The sequence below is a fragment of the Plectrocnemia conspersa genome, unplaced genomic scaffold, assembly GCF_051122295.1.
Source record: "Plectrocnemia conspersa isolate PC_06_02 unplaced genomic scaffold, ASM5112229v1 ptg000013l, whole genome shotgun sequence".
NCBI classification, from domain to species: domain Eukaryota; kingdom Metazoa; phylum Arthropoda; class Insecta; order Trichoptera; family Polycentropodidae; genus Plectrocnemia; species Plectrocnemia conspersa.
The window spans coordinates 5409816-5432641 of record NW_028277177.1 but is presented as its reverse complement, the minus strand read 5'-3'; the positions used below and the strand labels follow the sequence as shown (position 1 = coordinate 5432641).

At 27.8% G+C, this 22826-nt stretch overlaps 1 protein-coding gene across 3 annotated transcripts in view; it reads left to right on the top strand.

Moving 5' to 3' along the window:
• The window catches only part of LOC148227120 (cubilin), a 74000-nt gene that overhangs the window by 24276 nt on the left and 26898 nt on the right, over nt 1–22826 (top strand). For all 3 annotated transcript variants that reach the window (XM_088203041.1, XM_088203039.1, XM_088203040.1), the window contains exon 3: nt 19484–19704. In XM_088203041.1, coding sequence (XP_088059167.1) covers nt 19484–19704 — 221 coding nt within the window. The remainder of the gene's footprint in view (nt 1–19483; nt 19705–22826) is intronic.

The following is a 22826-nucleotide window of genomic DNA, read 5'->3' as shown; positions in this document are numbered from 1 at the left end:
ATAAAATTTTAATACTTACTCTTCATTCAGCAATGTGTACAACGTGTACCAGCTCTAGTGCAATTATACTTAATATGAAATCATAAAAATCAGAATACTGATATTAAAAGCTTTAGATACTTATAGATTTTGCGGTTACTATTTATATACATGACGCACAATTTGACGCGACACAGAAAGATGCGTCGCGACAGTTTTAGCCTCGTCGGATATCTTCACGAACATTTTATAGCTCTTTATAACTTTAAAATCAATACTTGTCGCTTATCTAAAAAGTGAATTTTATATAGTTTGGCTTACTTTTTACGCTAAGCAAATTAATAAAATTTTGTGGCATATCAATGAATATCAATAATTAATAAATTCTACTTTTCCACTATTTTTTTTAGTCGTTTATAATAATCATTTATTTAGATCATAAAAAAAGAAAAACACTAGATTGAATATAGAATTTCAACCTAGGTATTTTATTTATTAATAATTTACGTATTCACTAATATATTGTGGAATTATTCTTAACGAGAAGTTGCCTCAGTAAAAAAACAAAACATACTCTTGCTGTATAAATCCATAATTTAGCTGCGCAGATTAATATTTCTAGTTATTTTTCATTTTACTTTTGCAGACAGATAGTTTAAAGTAATATTTTAGTTAAAAGTAAAAGCTTTGTAACGTTTAAATTATGAATTCATACACCTATTTTAGTAATAGCAGTAAGACTTTTTAATAAACATCAATAATAAATTATATATTAATATCCCCAGAGAAAACGATCTATTGTTTAATACAATAAAAAAGTTATAATTTGTTATACTGTGTAATCAATTAAAGATAATACCATATAAAATACCATGCTATTTTTTATTTACGAACTATATCTTCAACTCAACATACCTTTAATAATACCTTTAAGTGAAACAATGTATACAATGAATGATTCAATATGAAATATATTTTTCTTGCATGAAAACATGATATATAACAAACAAAATACATAGGATGTATTTGTTATTTTATTAGAAACGTAAAAGCAGAGATTTCCGGGGAATTGGAGAGCAAAAACATGAACATTTCTGACCCTCGAATAACAACCCCATCGGGCTCAATGCCGCGACATTAAAACCTCCCCGACACTGCGTCGAAAGTGTCCGAGCGTCACCGGGTGACCAATAAAACGCTGTTACTATCAATCGATTTCAATGTTGGCCGGCATTAAGCGCAAAGTGTATATTTAAAAATATATACACATGCGAGGAAATCGAATCAAGAATTTATGTTACGAGCACTCTGGGCTCTTTATTGCCAAACATTGTCATAGTGCTAGTTTGATATGACTATAATATAATACAACAAAAAATCGTTCAAAAAATTACTTATAATTAAAATAGTTTGATTTAAATATATATCATATAGCTATTTGGTTTTGATTATATAGATCTTTGTTATAGTCGTACTTGTATAAATCAATTAAAAGTTAAAAGTTTATAAATAAAATAAATAAAGACACGGGATAATAACACATTATCCATGGGCGCAGACCCTCGACAACGCGCTATCTAGGAAGTATTAATGGCAAAAACTATCAAAGATTGCCTACTCTCCAATTCTGGGAAATATTTTTGGGAAAAAGTGCAAAATTATTGTTTGTAATAATAAGCGATAAAGTTTTAATAAAAATAGCATTTTATCACTTTTTATTGTTCTTTTAGCTACCTACTGTTATTAAGAAAGATTAAACTTTCATTCAAACTAGTTCTTATACGTATAATATATAAAATGCCCTTTGACGTGAACCTTGATGGATATATAATTTCTGATTGTGATTGATTCCCGTAGCGTATTTCATATTCGACGGATATCCCAATCCCACATATATTTCTCTCTTAGCTTCTTACTTACGTCTTAATGATTAAGGCGAAAATAAATAATGTATTGTAAGATTGATATCATTGCCCGGCAACACAGCCCATGTGGAGTGTTTAACGGTGGATTTACGACGGTAGAGGGTATTTCGCACGGGCCTGTTATTTTTTCCCTATTTTTTTATTATTATTTGAGGTTTTTCTCCTTTCATGTAAGAAGGGGACCTAGATGAATTCCGCGATTGGCGCAAGTGTGTGCGGTCTTGCCATATTGCGCGGTTAAATATAGAAATAAGTATTTCCCGGCGAGCACATCACGTTCTCCCTCACGGCCTAATGAACCGTTCGCCTCTCGGAAAATCACTTTCAATATTTCTTTTCCGTTTTCTCCATTTTCATTAGGGAGAGATGCTGATCCGGCAATAACTCACCAGAGCCGTGGGGAGAGGAAAAAGCACCGACGGCGAAAATGTTAATAGTTTGGAAAAGCGCATAACTGCCGTTTAAACGGCTGGCTTGCGAAAAATTTACGCCGCTCGTTTAACGGCTTAATGTTAAATGAGTAAAACACGCGGTGAATGATTGCGAGATAGATTGGAAAAAGGACGAAGCCTTTTAATGAAACGTGATAACTTTTAAGTAAGAAATATTTATAGTAAATAGCATACAAATATTTTAAACGAACTATGTAATAGACAGTGTCTCTCTGCTGCGAGCTACCGTAGCTAACTGACGGTTACAGATATCGGACGCTGACTTTTTTGTCATTATTTATTGCTTTCTTTGCCCGATTAAACCATTGATAATAATAATATTTGAAATAAATATACTACTATAGTTTGTAAAAAACTGATAATAGCTGAAAATTCTTTAACGCAAACCATTAAAACATAAAAGAAAAATAGCTAAAAAATATTTCTTAAAATAACCAACTCTTTGGACTGTTTGCTCAGTTGTTTCATATATCTAAAATTGGAAATAATTAATAAAAAAACTATGTAAGTTCATATGCTTTGAAATTTTTGCACATCTAAAAACACATACACGTAAGGTAAAATAATATTTTAACCGTAGTATTGATGAAAGTGGTTATATTATTTTTTTAAATATTATTGCGAAAATATATATGATTTTTTAACTTTTAATAGTTGTGTGTAGAAATCTATTTTTTTTTAAATATTAGTTGTATTTATTTTAATTGTAAATAAATACGTTATTGGGTATTAAAAATAATTGGATTATTTTAAATATGTTCAATTATTAAAAAATAATAATTAATTATAAATTGATATATAAGCTGTTGTTTGTATATTTTAGATTTTTGACCGATTGTTAAATTTAAATACAAATATATGTTTAATTATTGAAAAAATCAGATTTATTATTGCTTTGTGCCATTTTATTATTTGTAAATATACTGCTTTACTGCGATTTTTTTAAAAGTTATTATCGTTTAATAATTATTATATAATATATAGAGGTAAAGTCGCATCTCTTGATAAATTTGGATTTAATAAAATGTGTTACAAATATTTTAAAATTATTTTTAATAAAAACCTTTCATAATATATTAAAAACGTGTCATTAAAAACTAGCGCTATAGATAATCTGTATACGCATCCCACTACTTCAAAGTTTTAATAATATTTCTAAAGATTCAAAGCCATTTTTTTAATATCCCGTTAAAACCCGAAAATCCCAAAAAAATATGCATCAATATATCTATTAAAATACCAATATTGTTAACTATTTAATTAAGAATTTATTAAAAGGTGTATATTTGGTTACAATGATAGTTTATATTAAATTTGTTGGGTTGGAAACGTTTGAGACGTCTGTGAATGCGTTCATAAGCTGCGGACGTATCTGAAGGACATCGATCTGAACCAGTGGATTCGAAAAGGGAAGCGGCAGCTTCTGCAATTTTCGTTGGTTTGAGTTGATCTCTTCTCAGTTGAAATTCAAATTAAAGGGCTCCTGGAGATCTTATGCTTTGAACTTCGATGTAGATGTTTAACTGTATATGCCAGTAGTGTCAGAGAAAATTTCTGAGAAGTCCTCAGACAAACCATTTATAGAGGTCAAGTGATTCGTAATTGCCCGCGTTTCAGTATTTATATCGATAACCCCTCATAGTAAATTTGGTTGTCCGCCCCTTTTTCGGTAAAACGAGAAATTATATAAGAGTGACAATTTCTTTGAAACAAATATCCATTGGCCGCTAAGATAGGTCAGAAACGCTTGCTTTGATAATAAATCCAAATGCACAAAGCAGCAGATATTTTTTTCTGATTTATATTGCGTATCTCAAGCCGTAAAGAGGTTTCCCACGGTGTTTCATTTTAACGAAGAAACATTTTTTTTCTTAAATGATTAAAACGCTTTTCTTAAATGATTAAAACGCTTTTTGATTAATTAACGAGCCAGCGACATATGTTTTTAAAATACATAAACACGATATTTTTAAATTAAGAACTGCTTGAAACTTTTGGAAATTTTTTACATAGCTATATTTGCTACAAATAAATACTTATGAAATTAAAAATGAAATTAGATATAATACAAAAGTATTGCTTAATATTGTGTAATATATATTATATATTCAAAGCATATTTACAATCCGATTCTATATATCATATTTTTGTATCTAAAAAAATAAAAAATTATAAATATAAGTTTTTACATTTTTTTTTCACATGAATATTTTTTAAAATATTAAAATAAAAAAATTATTTCTTGATTATATTACGTGTTTTATATTAAAAATATTAAAATAATTACAACAAATACAACCACACATGCAACGACTTTTTAATCATAAAATATAAGAAAAATATAATTTATATTTATAATTGTTTTTATATAAAATCTGATTGTATACGCTTACAATAAAAATATATAAAGTACATTAACTCGTCCCTTAACGACCCTATTGACTCAGATTGTATTCCGGCTGAATTTAATTAAGATATTGATGTTTGTTATCACGCAATAACCCTATCGCTGCTAAACAAGCAAAAGTTCATAAAAGGTAGAACGTGTACGTGTGTATATATTATATAATACATACATATCTACGCGTGTATCGGTAAATAAAGGCCCTCTGGGAATTTTCTTCGTGAAATATTGCCTCGGAGGGTAACCGAGAATTTTGTGGATATTAGAAAATTGCTGATGCGATGTTTTAATAAAATGTATCTAGAAACAATTTTCACTTAACACAAAACGTCTAACATTGTAAATTTTAATTGAAAATTCAAAACGCCATTAAATAAAATAAATAACTAATTTAACAATCGTGATTGATTGATTGTTATTTTGGTACTTCAATATTTATTAATTAGTTTTTTAGTAGTACTATTTGATTTGTATAAGAAAATTATTAAAATGATTCTTATTATATAATATACACCTAAGAAGTTTGTACGAGTTGCGATAACACTTTTATGTGAAAAATGTAATTTTTGGATAAGTCGTAAATATTTAATCGTGATTTACGAGAGCTTTTATTTCGGATAAAAGTAACCTTTTTTCATCTTCTTACTTTTACTATGGCAGTTTGTGCTCATGTTAAAGATTCAATTATGTTAAGGAATAATCATTTAAAGGGATCTCATCAAATACGCTAGTAACAGCTGTCCGTACAATAATAAAAGGCTAATTTATATATAATAAAGTTATAAAAGATATCCAATCTATTAATACCTCTAATATTTATATTAAATCTATACTATAAAACAGAAAATACGCGTGTCTGTCTGTCACAAGAAGTTATCTCAAACAGTGGACATTAGTGAAGTGTCATTTTCACGTGTCATTCTAGCTGTCATTTATGTATGTCAACTGTGCTATTTTTACCTCTTAACTTTTATTTATTTTTTTTATTACTGAAATATATGACAATAAAACCGCTAAAGAAACTAAACAGCGATGTTCTTACAATCGATTGTGTGCTACTGCAATACGTTCAATGAAATAATTTTGTAGTAACAGGATAAATTTTAATGGATACATAATAAGTTTGAATCTATCTTGCATGCAGATACCGCTGTATTATCTGCAGCCTTATTGTGTCACGTTTTAGTTAAATTAGTATTATCTTTACGTTATTTATAACATTTATAACACCCATAGTATGACTATAAAAAAATAATAATAAAGATAAAAGCAATTTGTAATTTTTTATCTTTTTTCAGTAATGTATAGACTTGATATTTTTAAATTACTTGATTTTTGAAGTGTTTTAACTTAAATATTTTTAGGGTAAATGGTAAATCTGGGGTGGCCAACAAGCGGCCGTATCATATTTAATTTTATTAAATAAATCATATTTAACTATCATTTTATTATTATTATTTAATTAAAAAAAAATTATTGTTAAGCAAACCGCTGAAACGCCGTTTTGTCTTTACAAAAAAAGGGGGGAAAATATCAATTACTTTCCAATAACTGTAAAAAATATATCCCTCCATTTTTTAGATTTTAAGTTAAAGAATAAAACTTTCTTTCTTCGTATTATATTTTGTATAAGCACGTTCTATGATAATGTTAATTCTAATTATAAAAACTTGGGCAAAAGTTAACATTACAAGAAATTATCGTTACTTTAGCTTAATTTTTTGCATAATGAAATTATCTGATAATGCCCTGAATCTCTCAATAATAAAATAAGAAATTTCCTATTTAGTCTATAATTTTTTATGATTATTTTATTAAGTAAATTATATTTAATTTTAATGAATAAATCATATTTAAATACATTTTTTATAATTATTTTATTAAATAAATCATATTTAATTTTACTATTATGCAAACCGCTAAAACGCCGTTTTGTTTTTACAAAAATTGTGAAAAAAATAGCAATTACTTTCCAATAACTGTGAAAAATATATCATAATTTTTTTTAATTTTTAGCTAAAGAATAAAAAAATCTTTATTCGTTTATTATATTTTGTATAAGCACGTTCTATGAAAATGTAATTTTTAAAATTGTGACACATTTTGCCAATGTCAGACATTTTTTTTATTAAATTTCTTAAGCCAATTAAATTGTGAATTACACAGTTCATTTAATAAATAACTCCTTTTATATCTCAACAAAAAAGTAACATTAGCTTTGGAGTTTTTGAGTTTTATTAATATTGTACCAACAGTTATGTTTTTAAATCTACGGAGTTATAATTGCAAATTTTTAATTTTTGTTGGTAATTAGAATTTGAGGTAAAGTCTTTCATTGACTGAGTTTCAACATTATAACAATGTTTTACAAATATTAATGAAACGTTTAATAAGTTTACTATAACTAATTATTAAAGCAAGTTTTTTATTCCGATTGTAATACATTAACAATAATACACACATCCCTAAATATATTTCTAAAAGCGAAGGAATGCAAGTTATTGTATTTTTGACGTATCGTAGACCCAGTGGCGAAGCTAAGGTATGTGCCGCTCAGGGAGATCCTTAAAATTGCCCCCCCCCCCATACATTTTTTGCAGGGTCATAAAATCAGCATTTCTTAAAATATTAAATTGGTTCTTATTAAGATCTTGTTATTCTTGGATTTATATATGTTTTAGTGAATTCAGGGTTAAGAACCACACTAGACGATCCCATCGCGAATATGCCGCCCCCAAGCAAGTGCCGCCCGGGGCGGCCCGTCCCCTCCGCCCCTCCATAGCTACGCCACTGCATAGACCAATAAAAAACTTCATAAAGTTTGACATGGACGGTGTCGTCAATTAATCTGATATATCAATGCTGATTTTTATCTGCGAGATATAAAGTTTTGCGATCGCGTCCACGATTCTTTACCGCTGCGGCCAGGACACTCCTCTTACAAAAATCATTAAAATTCTTACCGTGTTTTTTAGCACAAAGATGTTTTTTGGGCTAGCTACAAATGATGCACATTTTTTTTAAGTGCACACTTCGCAGCATATGTATTAAATATTTAAATTACTAATACGTATAAACAACATCATGTAGCGTTTAATTATGATGATCAGATTTATAATAAATGTGAAGATAAAATTCATTAGTGTTATTCACAGAACACGTTGAAAGCATAGTTTTCTTAGATTGGCGCATATAGCGTTTCAACCTTTAAACTATAAATCTTTTATGTTAAGGAGATAACAATTTTATCGAATCGATAAGTGGTACTTAAATGCTACTTAGGAAACAACTCAATGTATTGTACAATTCATTCTCATACATTATTTATTTTATATTATTATTTGTAAAATGCACAAACCATCTAAGGGTAAAATGTATGCTAATATATATTCTACAGATCTCTATTATGAAAAGATTTAATATTTTGCCAGATGAAAAATGAGATTATGCGAATGCGGGAGGGGCGTGGGCCAGTAAATCGCTTTTCGAGGAAAACCAGGTTTCTATCGAATTACCACGCGGGTTTTCCGGATATAAATTAAGGGGAGTGTCTTGCGAATTTCCTTTTTTATATTCGCGAATGCGAGGAAACTGAAAAAATATGAAATATTCCCAAAGCAATTAAATGCGCCTAATTGATGTAGGGCTTTTTATTACGTGAAAATATGCGGGTTTTGCTCTGGGGACCAGGAACATTGTTCGGCGACACGATCACCCCTGACATCATTATATATGTATATGTATGAAACAAACAGGATGTTTCATAATTTGATAATAAATTCTCACGTTGCATTTATATTTTGTATCACAATTTTTTTTTTATCTTTTATATGTAATAGAATGGATTAGTTTGATGTGTGTTATAAGAGTAAATATAAGTGATTTACAAAAACACAACAAGCACACATTCTGTAAATTTTATATTTTAAAAAATTCTTTCAATCCATGGATGCAAGTATCCACACCGACCCAACAATATATATGTCACTTGTGAATCTCTAATGGTCGATCAGTACTATAATTACATAATAATAACTAATTCCGATTGATATGGAATTTGAACCCAGATCAGTCATCGACTTATTTAATACTGCTTGTATTTCAAATGTTTCCTGTGATGTACAGTGAGTGTACATCACAAGAAAGAATGTGTTTAAAAATTGTTAAAGTAATTAAAGAATGTCAATTTTTTAACAAGCTGTATTATTAATTGCCTGTTTATTTTGGCAACATAAAAATAAAAACGTCTCGCGGAAACAATACTTCCGAAACGAGATATCTTGTCTCAAATCTACGATACACCACAGCGCGTATTAAATTCGCTCGTTCCGTTCTATTGTTCGATCCCCGCGTTACGTATCTTTATTCCATTATTAATATCCCCCCGCCATCTAGAGTTCGTGGCCTCCTAAATATAAAAGATGTAGGCAGTGCAAATGGATAAATATTTTATTTGGCAGAGTTTTCTTCCGAACAAGAGTGCTAAATGTGATGGGGCGTCGTTATGACGTAACTCGACCGACTTTTACCAGATGTCAGGAATTATGAAAGCCGCCATAAATGTGTAATGTCGCCTAGAAATTGTTTTTTGATTTGTTCCATTCCCACGCCGAATCAACTATGCACGATGTGCTGTGAAATGCGATGAAATATTAATGTTTAATCATCACGCTAGACTTAGGAAATTAGGTCATACACTATCAAAACATTATTAAATATCCATTATATTTTTTTTCATCAAAATTTCGAATAACCCTATGTATATTTATTTAATACACGCGTATAATAACTGAATCAAGAATTACAAATAACACTTTATTTTACGAATTTAAAATTATACACAGACCGAAATTTATATCATTAGTGTTTAGCTATTTCATAAGATCGTGAATATGATAAAAATATAATAAAACGTGAACACCACGTTTTATTATATTTTTATAATTGACTACTATATCATACATTTGAAATTCAGATCTCTATGCATAAGATATTTTTAAATAGAAAAAATAAAATTATTTTCTTTGTGACTTTGTGACAGCTGTGTATATTACAGTAAATATGTATTTTTCAGTGATGTTATATTTTTATTATTATAAATATAATTTTACTAATTGTTTTAGAGAAATCTTATCTGAATTCTTTTTCACTGGTAGATATATATATTTATACTACCGAAAATAGTATTTATATTATTGGTGTTAAATTATATGCTACTCTAAAATTTCTATGAAACCCAATTTAATAGTTGCGAAGTTTCCATTTGCTGTTATAATTAGTCCAAATAGATAAATTAACCAAACTTAATGAAAGTTTTTAAGCATACTATATTTTTTAATTGGGTTAATTTGTAAAGATTATGTTATGGTTTAATCTATTTTATTTAAAATATCTGTGAATTTCTGATCATGTGAAAATAGGCGTACCACAGCATCCGTATGTAAACGAATACATTTTTACTGATACATAGTAGTGAAATTGTAAAGCAATTGCGCGATACATTTTAACTGAGTTAGTGAAATTATATTCATACTAGTGAAACTATAATACACAATCACCGTAACCTATACATATACCAATTATTTACTCAATAGCATATAAAACTTTAAAGTTTTTATACGTATGTATTTTAGCACTTAAAGTTTTTAATTGATATTGGCTTTATTAAATTATAAATAATTTTAGTAAGATTAGGTGTTTAATTTTTTTATATAATTAAAAAATATGGCTACATATTAAACTTACTGTTTTAGATTAAAAAATATTTAAAATCATTAAACTAACTGCAATAAAAAATATCAAATAAATTGCGTCGTTTATTTTAAAAATACAATTTTAAAATGAATTAAAAATCCTTGTGTTTTAAAATTTTGTGAAAATAGTTTAAGTTACTAGCAAAAATAAGTAGTATATTTTTTATTTATTTGTTATGTAATACAATTCTGTAAATATATGTATTTTTATTTTTCTTTTACAAAATTCAAGTTCTGTTTATACCAATATAAAAGTGAAATATTTTTTTAAAACTCAAGCGAGCAATTAAAAACTAAAAACGATAAATTCCCTTGATTGGCTCTCAGAATTACAGTTAAAACCATCTGCTAAAATATTTCGGTCAGACTATGCACTTGTAAAGAGTTAGTTACACACCATTTTAAATGATGCCCCATTATAATGTCCAAGGCTGTATTTTCAGAGCACAAACTACAGTTTCAAGGACATATTTTGAATGTTGATACAAGTGCGGACTTTATTTTTATTTTAAAAAATGTATTGAAAATACAATTAGGAGTACAACTGCATTTTAAAAAATCTACTACCCAATCTAATATTTTTAAAAATTTAAGGAATCTTAATGTATTGTAACTTATTTTTATGTTGTATCAAAATATATTTTAAATAAATTTATGCAAAAATCTTTTTCAAAAATTTTTTTAAATTATCTGAAAACAAAACATATTTTTTTTTCCTCTTTATTTGTAACCGGCTTATATTTTTTTTATCTTTTTATAAGTTAAACTTACACATAACAATTTCATAGTGTGTTAAAATATTTTTTTAAAGATTCAAAAATAAATATATTTTAAACTCTATTTAAAAAAACTCATGCTATAGACAAAATCGGTTTATAATTTGAAATTTTAATATAAATATTATCTTTTTGGCAAAATAGTGTTTTTACAGTGTAATATGCGTGTCTTGAATAAAGCAAAAATATAAAGAAATGTAGAACAGGTCGTGCAAATTTTCTCTTAATAAACAAGCACCGGATCGAAGTGAATTTCTTTACTGATATATAAAAAATAAAACAAATCAGTAAAAAAAATTGTTATGTATTTTTTATAGTAAATTTGTGAAGTCTAGTAAAAATATTTTTACTGATAGTATAATAAAATATATTTTCACCGATTAAATTTTTCTGACATGTGCTAGAAAATTACATTTCGCTCTAGACTAGTTTGACAGGCTTGAAACCAAATCGATATAAGTGGGTCTTTAACTGACAGTTGTGAACGCGTCTTATTAAATCCTGTACACCACTAGAAAATTTTGTTACAAAAAATGAATGGTAACTAAGTATCTGTTAATGTATGTTTACCCGATCATCCGCACTGATAATAAATCAATCGTTTGACCTAGTTAGTGAAATTATAACCTTATTGAAAAATAAATATGCTGTCCATTTGCTGTCCAAACCCAAATCTAACCTCAACAAATTAACCAAACCCTACTTGAAGTTGGTATTGCGGATTATGCAAAGCAATTTTGCAAAATGCACCTGCACTTATCACGTGCGGAATATCTGGATGCTCACATGTTATAATAAAAAAATAAATGATACAAAACGAAATTATAACAATGTCAGAAATGTGTTTTTTCAATTATCTTATTTATTGAAATAACAATATATATAAAAAAAGAGCTTTATATTGGCAATAAATAACGTTTTATTTTTAAAAAATTATTTAAATTAACTTTTACTTTCTAATTATTTTTTATCAAACTAAACCCTTAAGCAAATACTTAATTAAAAATAAATGTCTTACATACAATATACATATAATTTTAATTGTCATTTTTAAACTATTTTATAAAGGTTATTTAATATTTGGTATACATATAACATTATTGATATTTTTTTATACTCCAGGACCAGTCCTGAGATTTTGGGGACGAACTGGGATATTAAATTCCTTAGTTATGCGATCAAAACAAATGTCTCATGGTCCTAATAGAAGAACCAGTAGATCTTAGAACAAAAAGTACGTTAAATATTATCAAATGTTGAGGTTTTCTTTTAATTATTAAATACTACGAATTCAACTACTACGTCGTACAGTCTGTAAAAAGTATTATATTGTCATTTTACTCTATTTTTGTAAAACAATCTTAAAAAAAGCGAATAAAATTATGAACAAAACTGTTGTACTCTTTATCACAATAAAGTAACGGCTCACATTTCAGTGCTAATTCGTGTTTTTTGGTTAAAAACTACAACGTTGTGATGCTACATTAACACTATTCATGAGATAGCATTTTTTTGTGTTTCAGCATATATAGAGAAAATAACAATTTTGCGATCATTATGGAGATACTGAGTAATATAAAGAGTATTATTAACTGTATTGCACAAATATTTTGCAATGAAACAAACTCTGACATACTTTATATTCTCTTTACGTTATATTGTATTGTCTCTTTGCAAATAAAGTACGTTAGATAAATAATCTTAGTATAAATATCTATTTAATTTAATGTTTTGTAGCAAATAATTTAGTAATGTATTATCTAATATTTAATTTATCATTTTCCTCTTTTTCAGAAAAATCTGTTATTGTCAAAATTTCGTCAAACAATCTTTATATATAATATATTATATTTATAGAATATATAATGCGAATCAAGATTATAATAAAAAAAATTGCCGTATGAAATACACAAAGCGAATCAAGATAATATTAAAAGTTTGAAACTCATAAGGCCATAGCAAAATGACATTTCGCTTAGCTTCGCGTGCTTTCTTTTCGTTTCCATAAAAAACAATTTAAGCCCAGCAATAAAAGGTATGAGCATTCGTGACTTATAATTACATCCACATAATACAAAATTATATCCGTGACTTTGTGGCGCGCCCAGGAATTTCCACGCTCGCATTCCTTAATTCGATAATTTTCCGTAAGCGAACTATTAAAGGTAATTGCTATATAATTTGCATTTAACCGGAAGAGGTCGTGTATCCTTTACCTTTACCGTTTGACCCCACTGCGAAACTACCGACCCACGGCGTGTCCCTTAAAAGTGTCGACGACCCTTTATTACGCTCATTACTGGGGAAGCTTTTCCGAAAAACTCACTTTCGTTTTATTGTTGTAGGGAACGGGCGATTTTTTTATTATTATTTTATTCCCACGCTATTTATTTCGCTCGGTTATTTACGAGCGATTTAATTTTACTTTGCAGTTCATAAATAAGCGTTATCCTTCCGACTGCGCTTTCACTACAAAGAAAACCGCAGATAAATAAGCATAAGCCGGCAAAACTGCTCGCGTTGAGTTTAAAATGATCTAGAGCAAAGAGTACAATGGTTGAATTTAAATAATAATTTCTAACCATTGATTATCTAACAATATTTTAATTATGCTTTTAGTGAGGTTTAAGTAATAACTTAAAACTCAAAAATAAAACATGACTCGCTAGTCAAAAATTAAACATATATTATACGTTAAACACAAAAAAATCATAAAGCATTTTTTTATATAAAATTAAATAATTACTGTATTTGTTTATATCATGCATAAGAAAGGGTAGGTCCTTGCCAGATGCTTGAAATATGCGCATTGCTTAAAATCTTTTAATTAAAGTCAAAAGTATTTTAAATGGCAAAAATTTGTTCTCGATTTTCTAAGCTACTCTAATCAGCCTTATCTTTGCTTTGATAATCTAACAACTATATTAATAATCAGATAAAAAGAAACCACTCCACTTGAGTAATGGTAGTTAGCATAATGTATGAGATGCTTTCCATATGATTTATTATGCCATAAAAATTTTAATAATCCATGAAGGTTTTTTTATCTTTATCTGATATAGACACTTCTCTCTATGATTCGGGTATAAATACGGGAGTCAATGATATAGTGTTATATAATATTCACTTACTATATACAGTGGTACCTCGGTTTTCGTTTACTTCGGTTATCGTCGGTTTCGGTTTTCGTCGATTTTTTTCGCGAAAAATTTGTCTTTGATTTTCTCTGCGTACGCGACCCACGCGCTCACATTGATATGCCTCATAATGTTAATACATACATGCAAATAATTGCCTCGGTTTTCGTCGGTTTCGGATTTTAACGATAACGTTTCGGACGGATTATCAACGAATTTTTTTTTTTAGAATATTCTTGAGAGAATAAACATCGAAAAATTATTTAAACTGTGAAATCTCAGTATAGCGAAGCTCACGGAACCGAAGAAAAAATTTCGTTATACTGAAAATTCGACATATTAAATGTAAGGAAGATGATATATTTTTATTTTATTTTTAATTATCATCTTACTACAGCATCAAAATAACCCCTTACAAAAAACCCATCCGGCACACGGTCAAACAAAGTAAAGGACGAATTGAATTCGGATAATAATTGTGTCAAGTTATAACATCATTCTTAAATTCTGTTTTCGTTATACTGAGATCAGTCTTCGTTACAATGAAAACATTTTGTATGAATTCGTTATAATGGGAATTTCGTTATTTCGGTATTCGTTACAAAGTTTCACTGTATAATATTCAAAAAAAATTATTTAACCCTTTCGTGCTTGATGGGAATACGGTTTCCCACTTTCGAAATTGTCTTAAACAGATCAGTGGGATTTACGTTTCACAATTTTATTCACTACTACCATCTAGAATTATTATTGGGTATTACGATTAAACATTTACCTACTTCATCGATTGAACTTAAAAGTGGCAGTTGAGTTTAAAATAAGACGGGTTGTATTATTTCAAGTGTCGTGTGTTAGATAAGTTGAATTTGTAACAAAACTTTAAAATTTTAAGGACAATAAGGATTTTGACGCTCGATTTGAGTTATAAAGACATTTTTAAACTGTGTGATATATACATTAGGGGTGATTTGATTTGAATTTTAAATTAGCCTTTAGGATATCTCTAGAAAATCAGTTGATCGGCAAGTTTAGTTTGCTGAAACGCCGTGGCAGACCATCAAGCTTTTTGCCTAATAATGCCCGAGTACTAAAGAATATACCCCTAGAATCTGTAGGTAAACATGTGCCTCTAAAAAGTGAAACTTACAGAAGGTGTAGACTGTAGAGTAAAAAAGAAGGCGAAACAAACTAATTTTTTTTATCTTTTTCATAAGAAATGATTTTATTTTTATTTTTATCTTAATAATATTGTTTTTTTACTTGAAATAAATTAAGTAAATAAATTAATTTCTTAAAAAAAAAAGTTTTTCTTTTTTGCGCACAATAAGTACTCTGCCAAGTATCAGTGGGAAGTATAGATCCCAGTAAATTTTTTATAAGTTTCAATCCCTTTTTTTCTATATTTCTTAATAAATAATAATGACTAATAAATGCAAAAAAAAAATTAAAAAATGCAAAAAAATAATTTTAGCACGAAAGGGTTAATAAAATAAAATATAACGACAAATAAATGCAAAAATCACGCAACTGAACATAAAGGTCACTAAAGCGAGACTTGGCAATTTAACTTGCAATCATTTTTTAAAACTCAAGTGAGCAATTAAAAACGATAAATTCCTTTGTATAGTTCTCAGAATTATATTTAAAACTACCTGCTAAAATATTTCGGTTAGACTATGCATAGTAAAGAATTTCACGTCATTTTAAGAGGTGCCCCATTAATATGGACAGTTTATAATAGATAATATTATTATATTTTATATTTAGATTATACTTAGAGTTTTTAATGATTAAAAAATGATGTATAAATATTTTTACAAATAAATCTCTAACTATTAATTTGATTTAATGTAATATTATACATGTGCGTGTTAGGATATAATTACATAACCCTACGTATAATGTGAAATGCATTGAATTTTCCTAAAAATATTCTGTCAAACATGCAATACAAAATACATTACTTACTTCAAAAAGCTACATATCATATCTAGTTCGCTGACCCCAAAAATCCTATTTTTTATTTCTTTTGCCTTCCTACTTTTCTTGGGCTGGCGGCCAACTATTGAAAAATACACACAAATTCAACGACGCAACTAACAGGACCGTACACATAGTACAATATACATATAATATGTATGATAGTATCAAGGGGATTATGTATCAATTAATCACTGACAAACTATTGGGTTATCCCTTTGATATAACTTAGGATTTTCGGTAAAGTTTGTCCAAACTCGTTCATTAACACTATCCCTTTTCAAAACTAATCTCGAGTAAACGTCCATAAATTTCGTATTACTATTTTCACTTAATTAAAATAAATAAATTTAATTATGTAATAAATAAATATTAATACACATGTAAAAAAATTGGTAGCGAATGTGTTGAAATAAAAGGCGAATAAAAAACATATATATGTGATATTTATCTATTGGTTATATGTTTTACGTAAACTTTGTTAAACAGTTTTTTTATATACTTATATAATAAATAAGGCTACAAATTAAATAAACAATTAAAACTTTTTTTCTAATACTAATTTTTAGAAAATTTGCGCTTTGCACCTAAATATCAATAGTCACTTTTTATATTTTTTCTTCAATGTAATCTTATAGTAGACATGTTAGATTTAATATTTTTATGGAATTTAATTTTATAATAAAAAATAAATATACTTATAAAATTTAAATATTATTTACTAGTAGCACAGACCGTGGGCTGCCTTATTATGCGTTATTTTAACTTTAACCTTTTTGCCGTGACGCTTGTTTAGCGCGAGTCTACTCCTAGCGCAGCGCGAGGGTCATTTTGGCAATTGAAGAGTATTTAACAAATTTAATATATTCATATAAAAAAATATTAGAATGGTATATTTTTTTATTAAAAGTTAGTAAAGTAACATATTCACGTAGAATTTACTTGATCGCTGTGAAGAGAAAAAAACTAATATTATTAAAACATTTTTATTGATCATTATAAAAAAACATTAATAAAACTAATAAAATAACTGCGTTGTTATCTATGTTCAATATATTATTTTTTAACGACTTCTGTCTTTTCTTCGTGAAAATCCCCAAACTTTTATGATTTAAAAGCCCATTGCGAATCTAGGAAAAACTTATTACCGGTGTTCGCAGAATCTCAACAACTGTACCTTGACAGTAAAAAAATAATACTGTTCTGTTTTCTTATACGTAACAGTGCTCTTATAGCGAACAAGCAATTACAAGGCAGAAGTTAAATTAGTTTAATTATTTTTTTATTAGTAAGAAAATATATATTAATATAAAATAAGAAACTGTAAAAATTAGCTTTATTATCTGCCAGTGTCACTGTGTAAAGTACAGAATATTTTCTTAAATCAACCTTGAGATACCTATATTCAATGGTTTGATAGTTACTAATCATTCACGATAAGGGTTTAATTGTAGCAATCCATGCTTTGTGCAACGGACACTGATGACATTAAATCTTTATGTTCCGATTTGAGTACGATTGCAAAGCTTTATTACATTTTGTTCGCTCTTACGTACGCCGATATTACGTTTAATGTGCTTTTAATGTGAAATCAATATCGCAGTCTGTCAGAGTTGTAGCGACAGCTAGCACTGCAGCGCAGCCATAGTTTGCTTTTATCTGCTGTAGGGGTAGTAAACGATTGGTACTTGAAAAAATTCGAGAATCAAATACATGTTTTGATTACCAAATATACACATTTCCAATGTAATTTAATGATATCTGAAACAATTTTATAATACACAAATATAATATTTTAACAAAACATGTTTGCGAGGCCTGTAAGTGGGAGTAAATTGGGTCATACAATAAGGCACACGGATGCAGTTACAGTGTGTGCTATAAGCAAACAGAACCAATCAAAGCACAATAAACACCACAAGCAAACGTGCACATAGCAGTATTGATTTTTGTTGTATTATTATCAATAATAAAATGAGTAGTTTGCCTAATAAAAAATTGTTGGTAAACTTTCACCATACAATATATTTCTACTATTTGAGAATAATAATATACTAACAATTAAGATCTCATCTTAAAAGCTAGAAACAGCTCAATTTATTCATTTAATTCAATACCATTGATTTGGTAACAATAAAAAAAAATATTTGGTAACAATAAAAAAAAACATTTGGCAACAATTAAAAAAAAAATTAATTTAGTAACAATAAAAAAAAAACAATTGGTAACAATAAAAAAAAACATTTGGTAGCAATAAAAAAAACATTTGGTAACAATAAAAAAAAGCATTTGGTAACAATCAAAAAAAAAATTTGGTAACAATCCAAAAAAACCGCAAAAGATTGGTACCAATATTCAAAGACTTCTTCAATGTGATTTACATAAATATGTAAAATACAAGATTGCATTTTAACAAGAATTTGAATATGACTTACATACATAATGACTCAAAAATGAACATATAGAAATATTGATACCTTATAAATCATTATTAAGTGAAAGCTCTAGAATAAATTGAATTTCAAACTATTCGTAGACTACTGATTTTAACATCTTAATGTGATACGGGCATTGATGGGCAGAAAAGCCACTTAAAAAACTACATAAAATAATATTTGTTTAAGCAAAATAATGCTTATATGAATTAAAATAAAATAAGTGTAAAAAAATCCCAGCTAACGTATTTTTGACACAAATACATTCAAAGCTCATTGCAAACCCTTTTATATATAAACCCAAGCAGTAAACCCCATATAGCGTATGCGGCAGTCCCTCCTATAGCGTAATAGTAAAATAATCCTGCTGTTCTTATTACAAAATCATATTTAATATCTTAAAATCAATTACTTGTTCTTTTCAAAACTAATTTTAAAAATAAATAGATTTAACAAAAATCGAAAATGTTTTTTTTTTTTGCATTTCATTAATGATTGATTTTTACCTTTAAAAGATTAAAATGTACATCTTTTTAAGACCTACCTAAAACTAGTCTTTTTAAATTTTAGTTTTCTAATTGTACTGTATATTTGATAGTTTTTAATAAATCAAAATATTAATTATACTTTTCCTTGTTGCAGCTGAATTGAATAGGGACCATTGCAACAAGACTGTGGACATTTACGAAGACGTCAGCTCTCCAGAGGTGACTCTAGAGACCTTCGGCCGTCCCATGACGTGCTGGTACAGATTCAGGTCATTCAGGGGCAGCCCCAAAGACTGGATCCTGAGGATACGCTTCAAGAAGTTCAAAGTAGGCACGCTGGTTAACGCGACCACGTGTCACATGGGCTACATGCAGGTGAGGCTTCAATTTCCTTAGCTCTATACTACAGCTTTGAGATTCGAGAAATTCATCGCTATCAAAGTGGGTCTCATTTCCTGCCCGGGGTTTTCGAAACGGAAGTTCAATCTCGTCCAAGCCTACATCCTGTTTGCGTTACCGTTCCGCTATCCGTATAACTAACGCACTCCCTAAAGTCCTTTGTTGCCGAAATCAATTTTCGACTTACCAACACTCTTCTTCTAATAACAAAATTGCCGCTTGACTTTCTCTACGGGGAAAATTTAATTTTATGCCTAAACAAACATAAGCTATGTGTTATACGTATATTATATATAAATATTACACCTACGCGATTTTATATATATTATGTAATATTTAATTAATACGAATTTCTGGTAAAGTAATTTTATAGATGATATTGAAAATTTATATAACAAAGCATACGAGAGTGGTTCGAAAAGTTTGTATAGAGCCCTAAAATAGAATTTTGCTATATCAAGTACCGTGTTTTATGTAAATATCTATATTTAATAATTCCTAACTCAAAATACATTATAAGCATGATATTTTTCTAAGAAAATTATGTAAGAAACTCTCTCGAATTATGCCAATAACACTATAGCTTTTTCATGTCTGAGAAAAATTGTAATATATTAACACGATTTATAAGTTATATACAGGTAACTTGAAAGCGCTAGCGAATTTTTAAATGCATATCTAAATTATGCATATTATTTAGTTGTCGATTTTAACTCAATCTTTGAGACAAGAGACTTTGTTTGGAATAAGAAATTTTCAGTAAATAACTCTTCGAAGTAAATTATTGTTTCTATTATTGGCAGTCACAGGTTATTTTTTCTTGCATATCCTTTTTTTGTTAAGTGAAACGCAATGCGGCACAGGCTACGAAAAATATCAATTTTAAATTAAGAGTTAGTACTGTTGGACGTTGGTTAAAAAATTTGCTCTAAAAAAAGATCTATATTTGCTTTTGATAAAAAAGCGGCTAAAAAACAAACTACTGTTATTTTAACAATTTCTGTTTTTTTTTAAAAATGTTAAATTAAAAAAAATATTTCATAGAGTCTTTTTGTTAAAAAATAGTAATGTTTTACAACAGCTGCTTTTTTATACCGCTGCATAAGAAACAGTGGGTCTATACCAGATGTTTAAAAATATACAAGCGTTCTTGGAAGCTTTTAATATATGTTACAAGAATATGATCAGCAAAAAATCATTTATGATTTTCTTAATAGTTTTATTTGCTATTGATTTACTTTGTTAATCGAAACGCTACATTATTAATCAGATAAAAAGAAACATAAGATACGGCAGATTGCAAAAATGTAAGGGGGCTTTTCGCAAAGTTACGCCATAAAATTTGTCTGTCCCTGAATTTTATTTTAAATTTTTGAATAATGCAAAGAAGTTATTTATCTTTATCTGGCTCAAAACATGTAGCAACGGCTGTTATTACCAATTTTCTCTATGATTCAGGTATAAAAAAGAAATTTCTTCTCAACTCGACGCTCTATAATCAATCAAAGTAAATCGATCCGTTCTGTTAGTTCGATTATTTGCATCCATTATAACAAATCATCATCTTAATAAAATGTATTCTCTTCAACAATCATTTTTGTTAAAGAATGTAGGCAATTATATTTTATCTTCCTTTTCTGCGATTTTATTTATAAATAAATTAAATAGCTCATAAAAAAAATAATGTAGCCCTTACTAAAGTTATTAAAAAAGTTGTTAATATAAAATACGAATCTGATCTTGAAACTATAGAGATCATAGATATGCAAATACAATTAAAAACATTTTCATGAAGCTTGAAAAATGTATTTAGAAATTTATAAAAATATAAAATAAACCTAATTTTCTTTGTAAAAATATACTTGCAAATGGGTAATTCAAAAATATCATTGTTTTATGTTTTTTTAAATCGCTTTAATATTTTATTAACGACATTAGAAAATGTTAGACTAAAGAAAATATGACATTTTTAACTATGAAAGATTTGCTTATATTATAGATTATTAATATATTATATATCCCTAATTTTCTTTGTGAAAATATATTTTTAAATTAGTAATTCAGTCAGTTTATTACAATTTTTTTCATTTTAAATAGATTAAAATGTTTAACTATTACAATAACAATGTAGACATACTTACGATACCAAAAAAGTTGTAAATAAAAAGTAGGATTACGATTTAAAACTATAGAGATCACAGACATTGAGATAAAAATTTCAAAAATAATGAATCTCACAATAAATATATTTAGAAACAACAAAATTATTAATCATTGTTTCATTTATTTATGAAAATGACTTAAATATTATTAACTATATAAAAGACTCTTAGAATAAATATTGTTTGATAAAGAAGATTTGACATTTTTAACTGTTAAGGGCAATTTATTAATTTTAAATGAATTAAGCCTCTTGTTATATGAAACTAATTGATAAATAATGCAATGATAGCTCAAAATGTCTGAAAAATCTTCATCACTCTGACATAAGGTAATAAATTCATTTGATTGAGACAAGTTTTATTAATAGCAACTGTATCTTGGTTACGTATTATATTTATTTATTGAATCCAGTAAAAAAATCGATACATCGCAATTAAATCGTTACCGTCAGTTCCTCTTAAAAATAAAAATCTGCAAACATTATAATAAAAACTAGCAATTTTACAATATCTCTGACAACCGTCGATTCATCCAATTGTAAGAAAAATGTAATATATTGATTAATATATCATTCAGCGTTCATTTAAATTTTTTTTCGAGATTATTCTACATCTTGAATGTATCTTTTTATTTCGCTTTTGTTTATGATGTTTTCAAGTAGGGAATCCGCGAATTCAATTATGGTTTCTGTAGCAAATTCGCTTTTAGAAAAAATTGATTACTCGGTCGCAAAGAAGCAAGTGTTGCATTGGCATTGAAACATCTTTCATTGCGTAATTAATCCAGATTTTAGTTTTTGCAACTTTTTTTAGATAAAAATTAATTTTGACACATATTGAAATGGTGTTTCGAATTCTTTTTTTTAATAACATTTTAGCAATATTTCTTTTCAACAATGACGAAAAATATGATAATTTCCATGAGGAATGGAAATT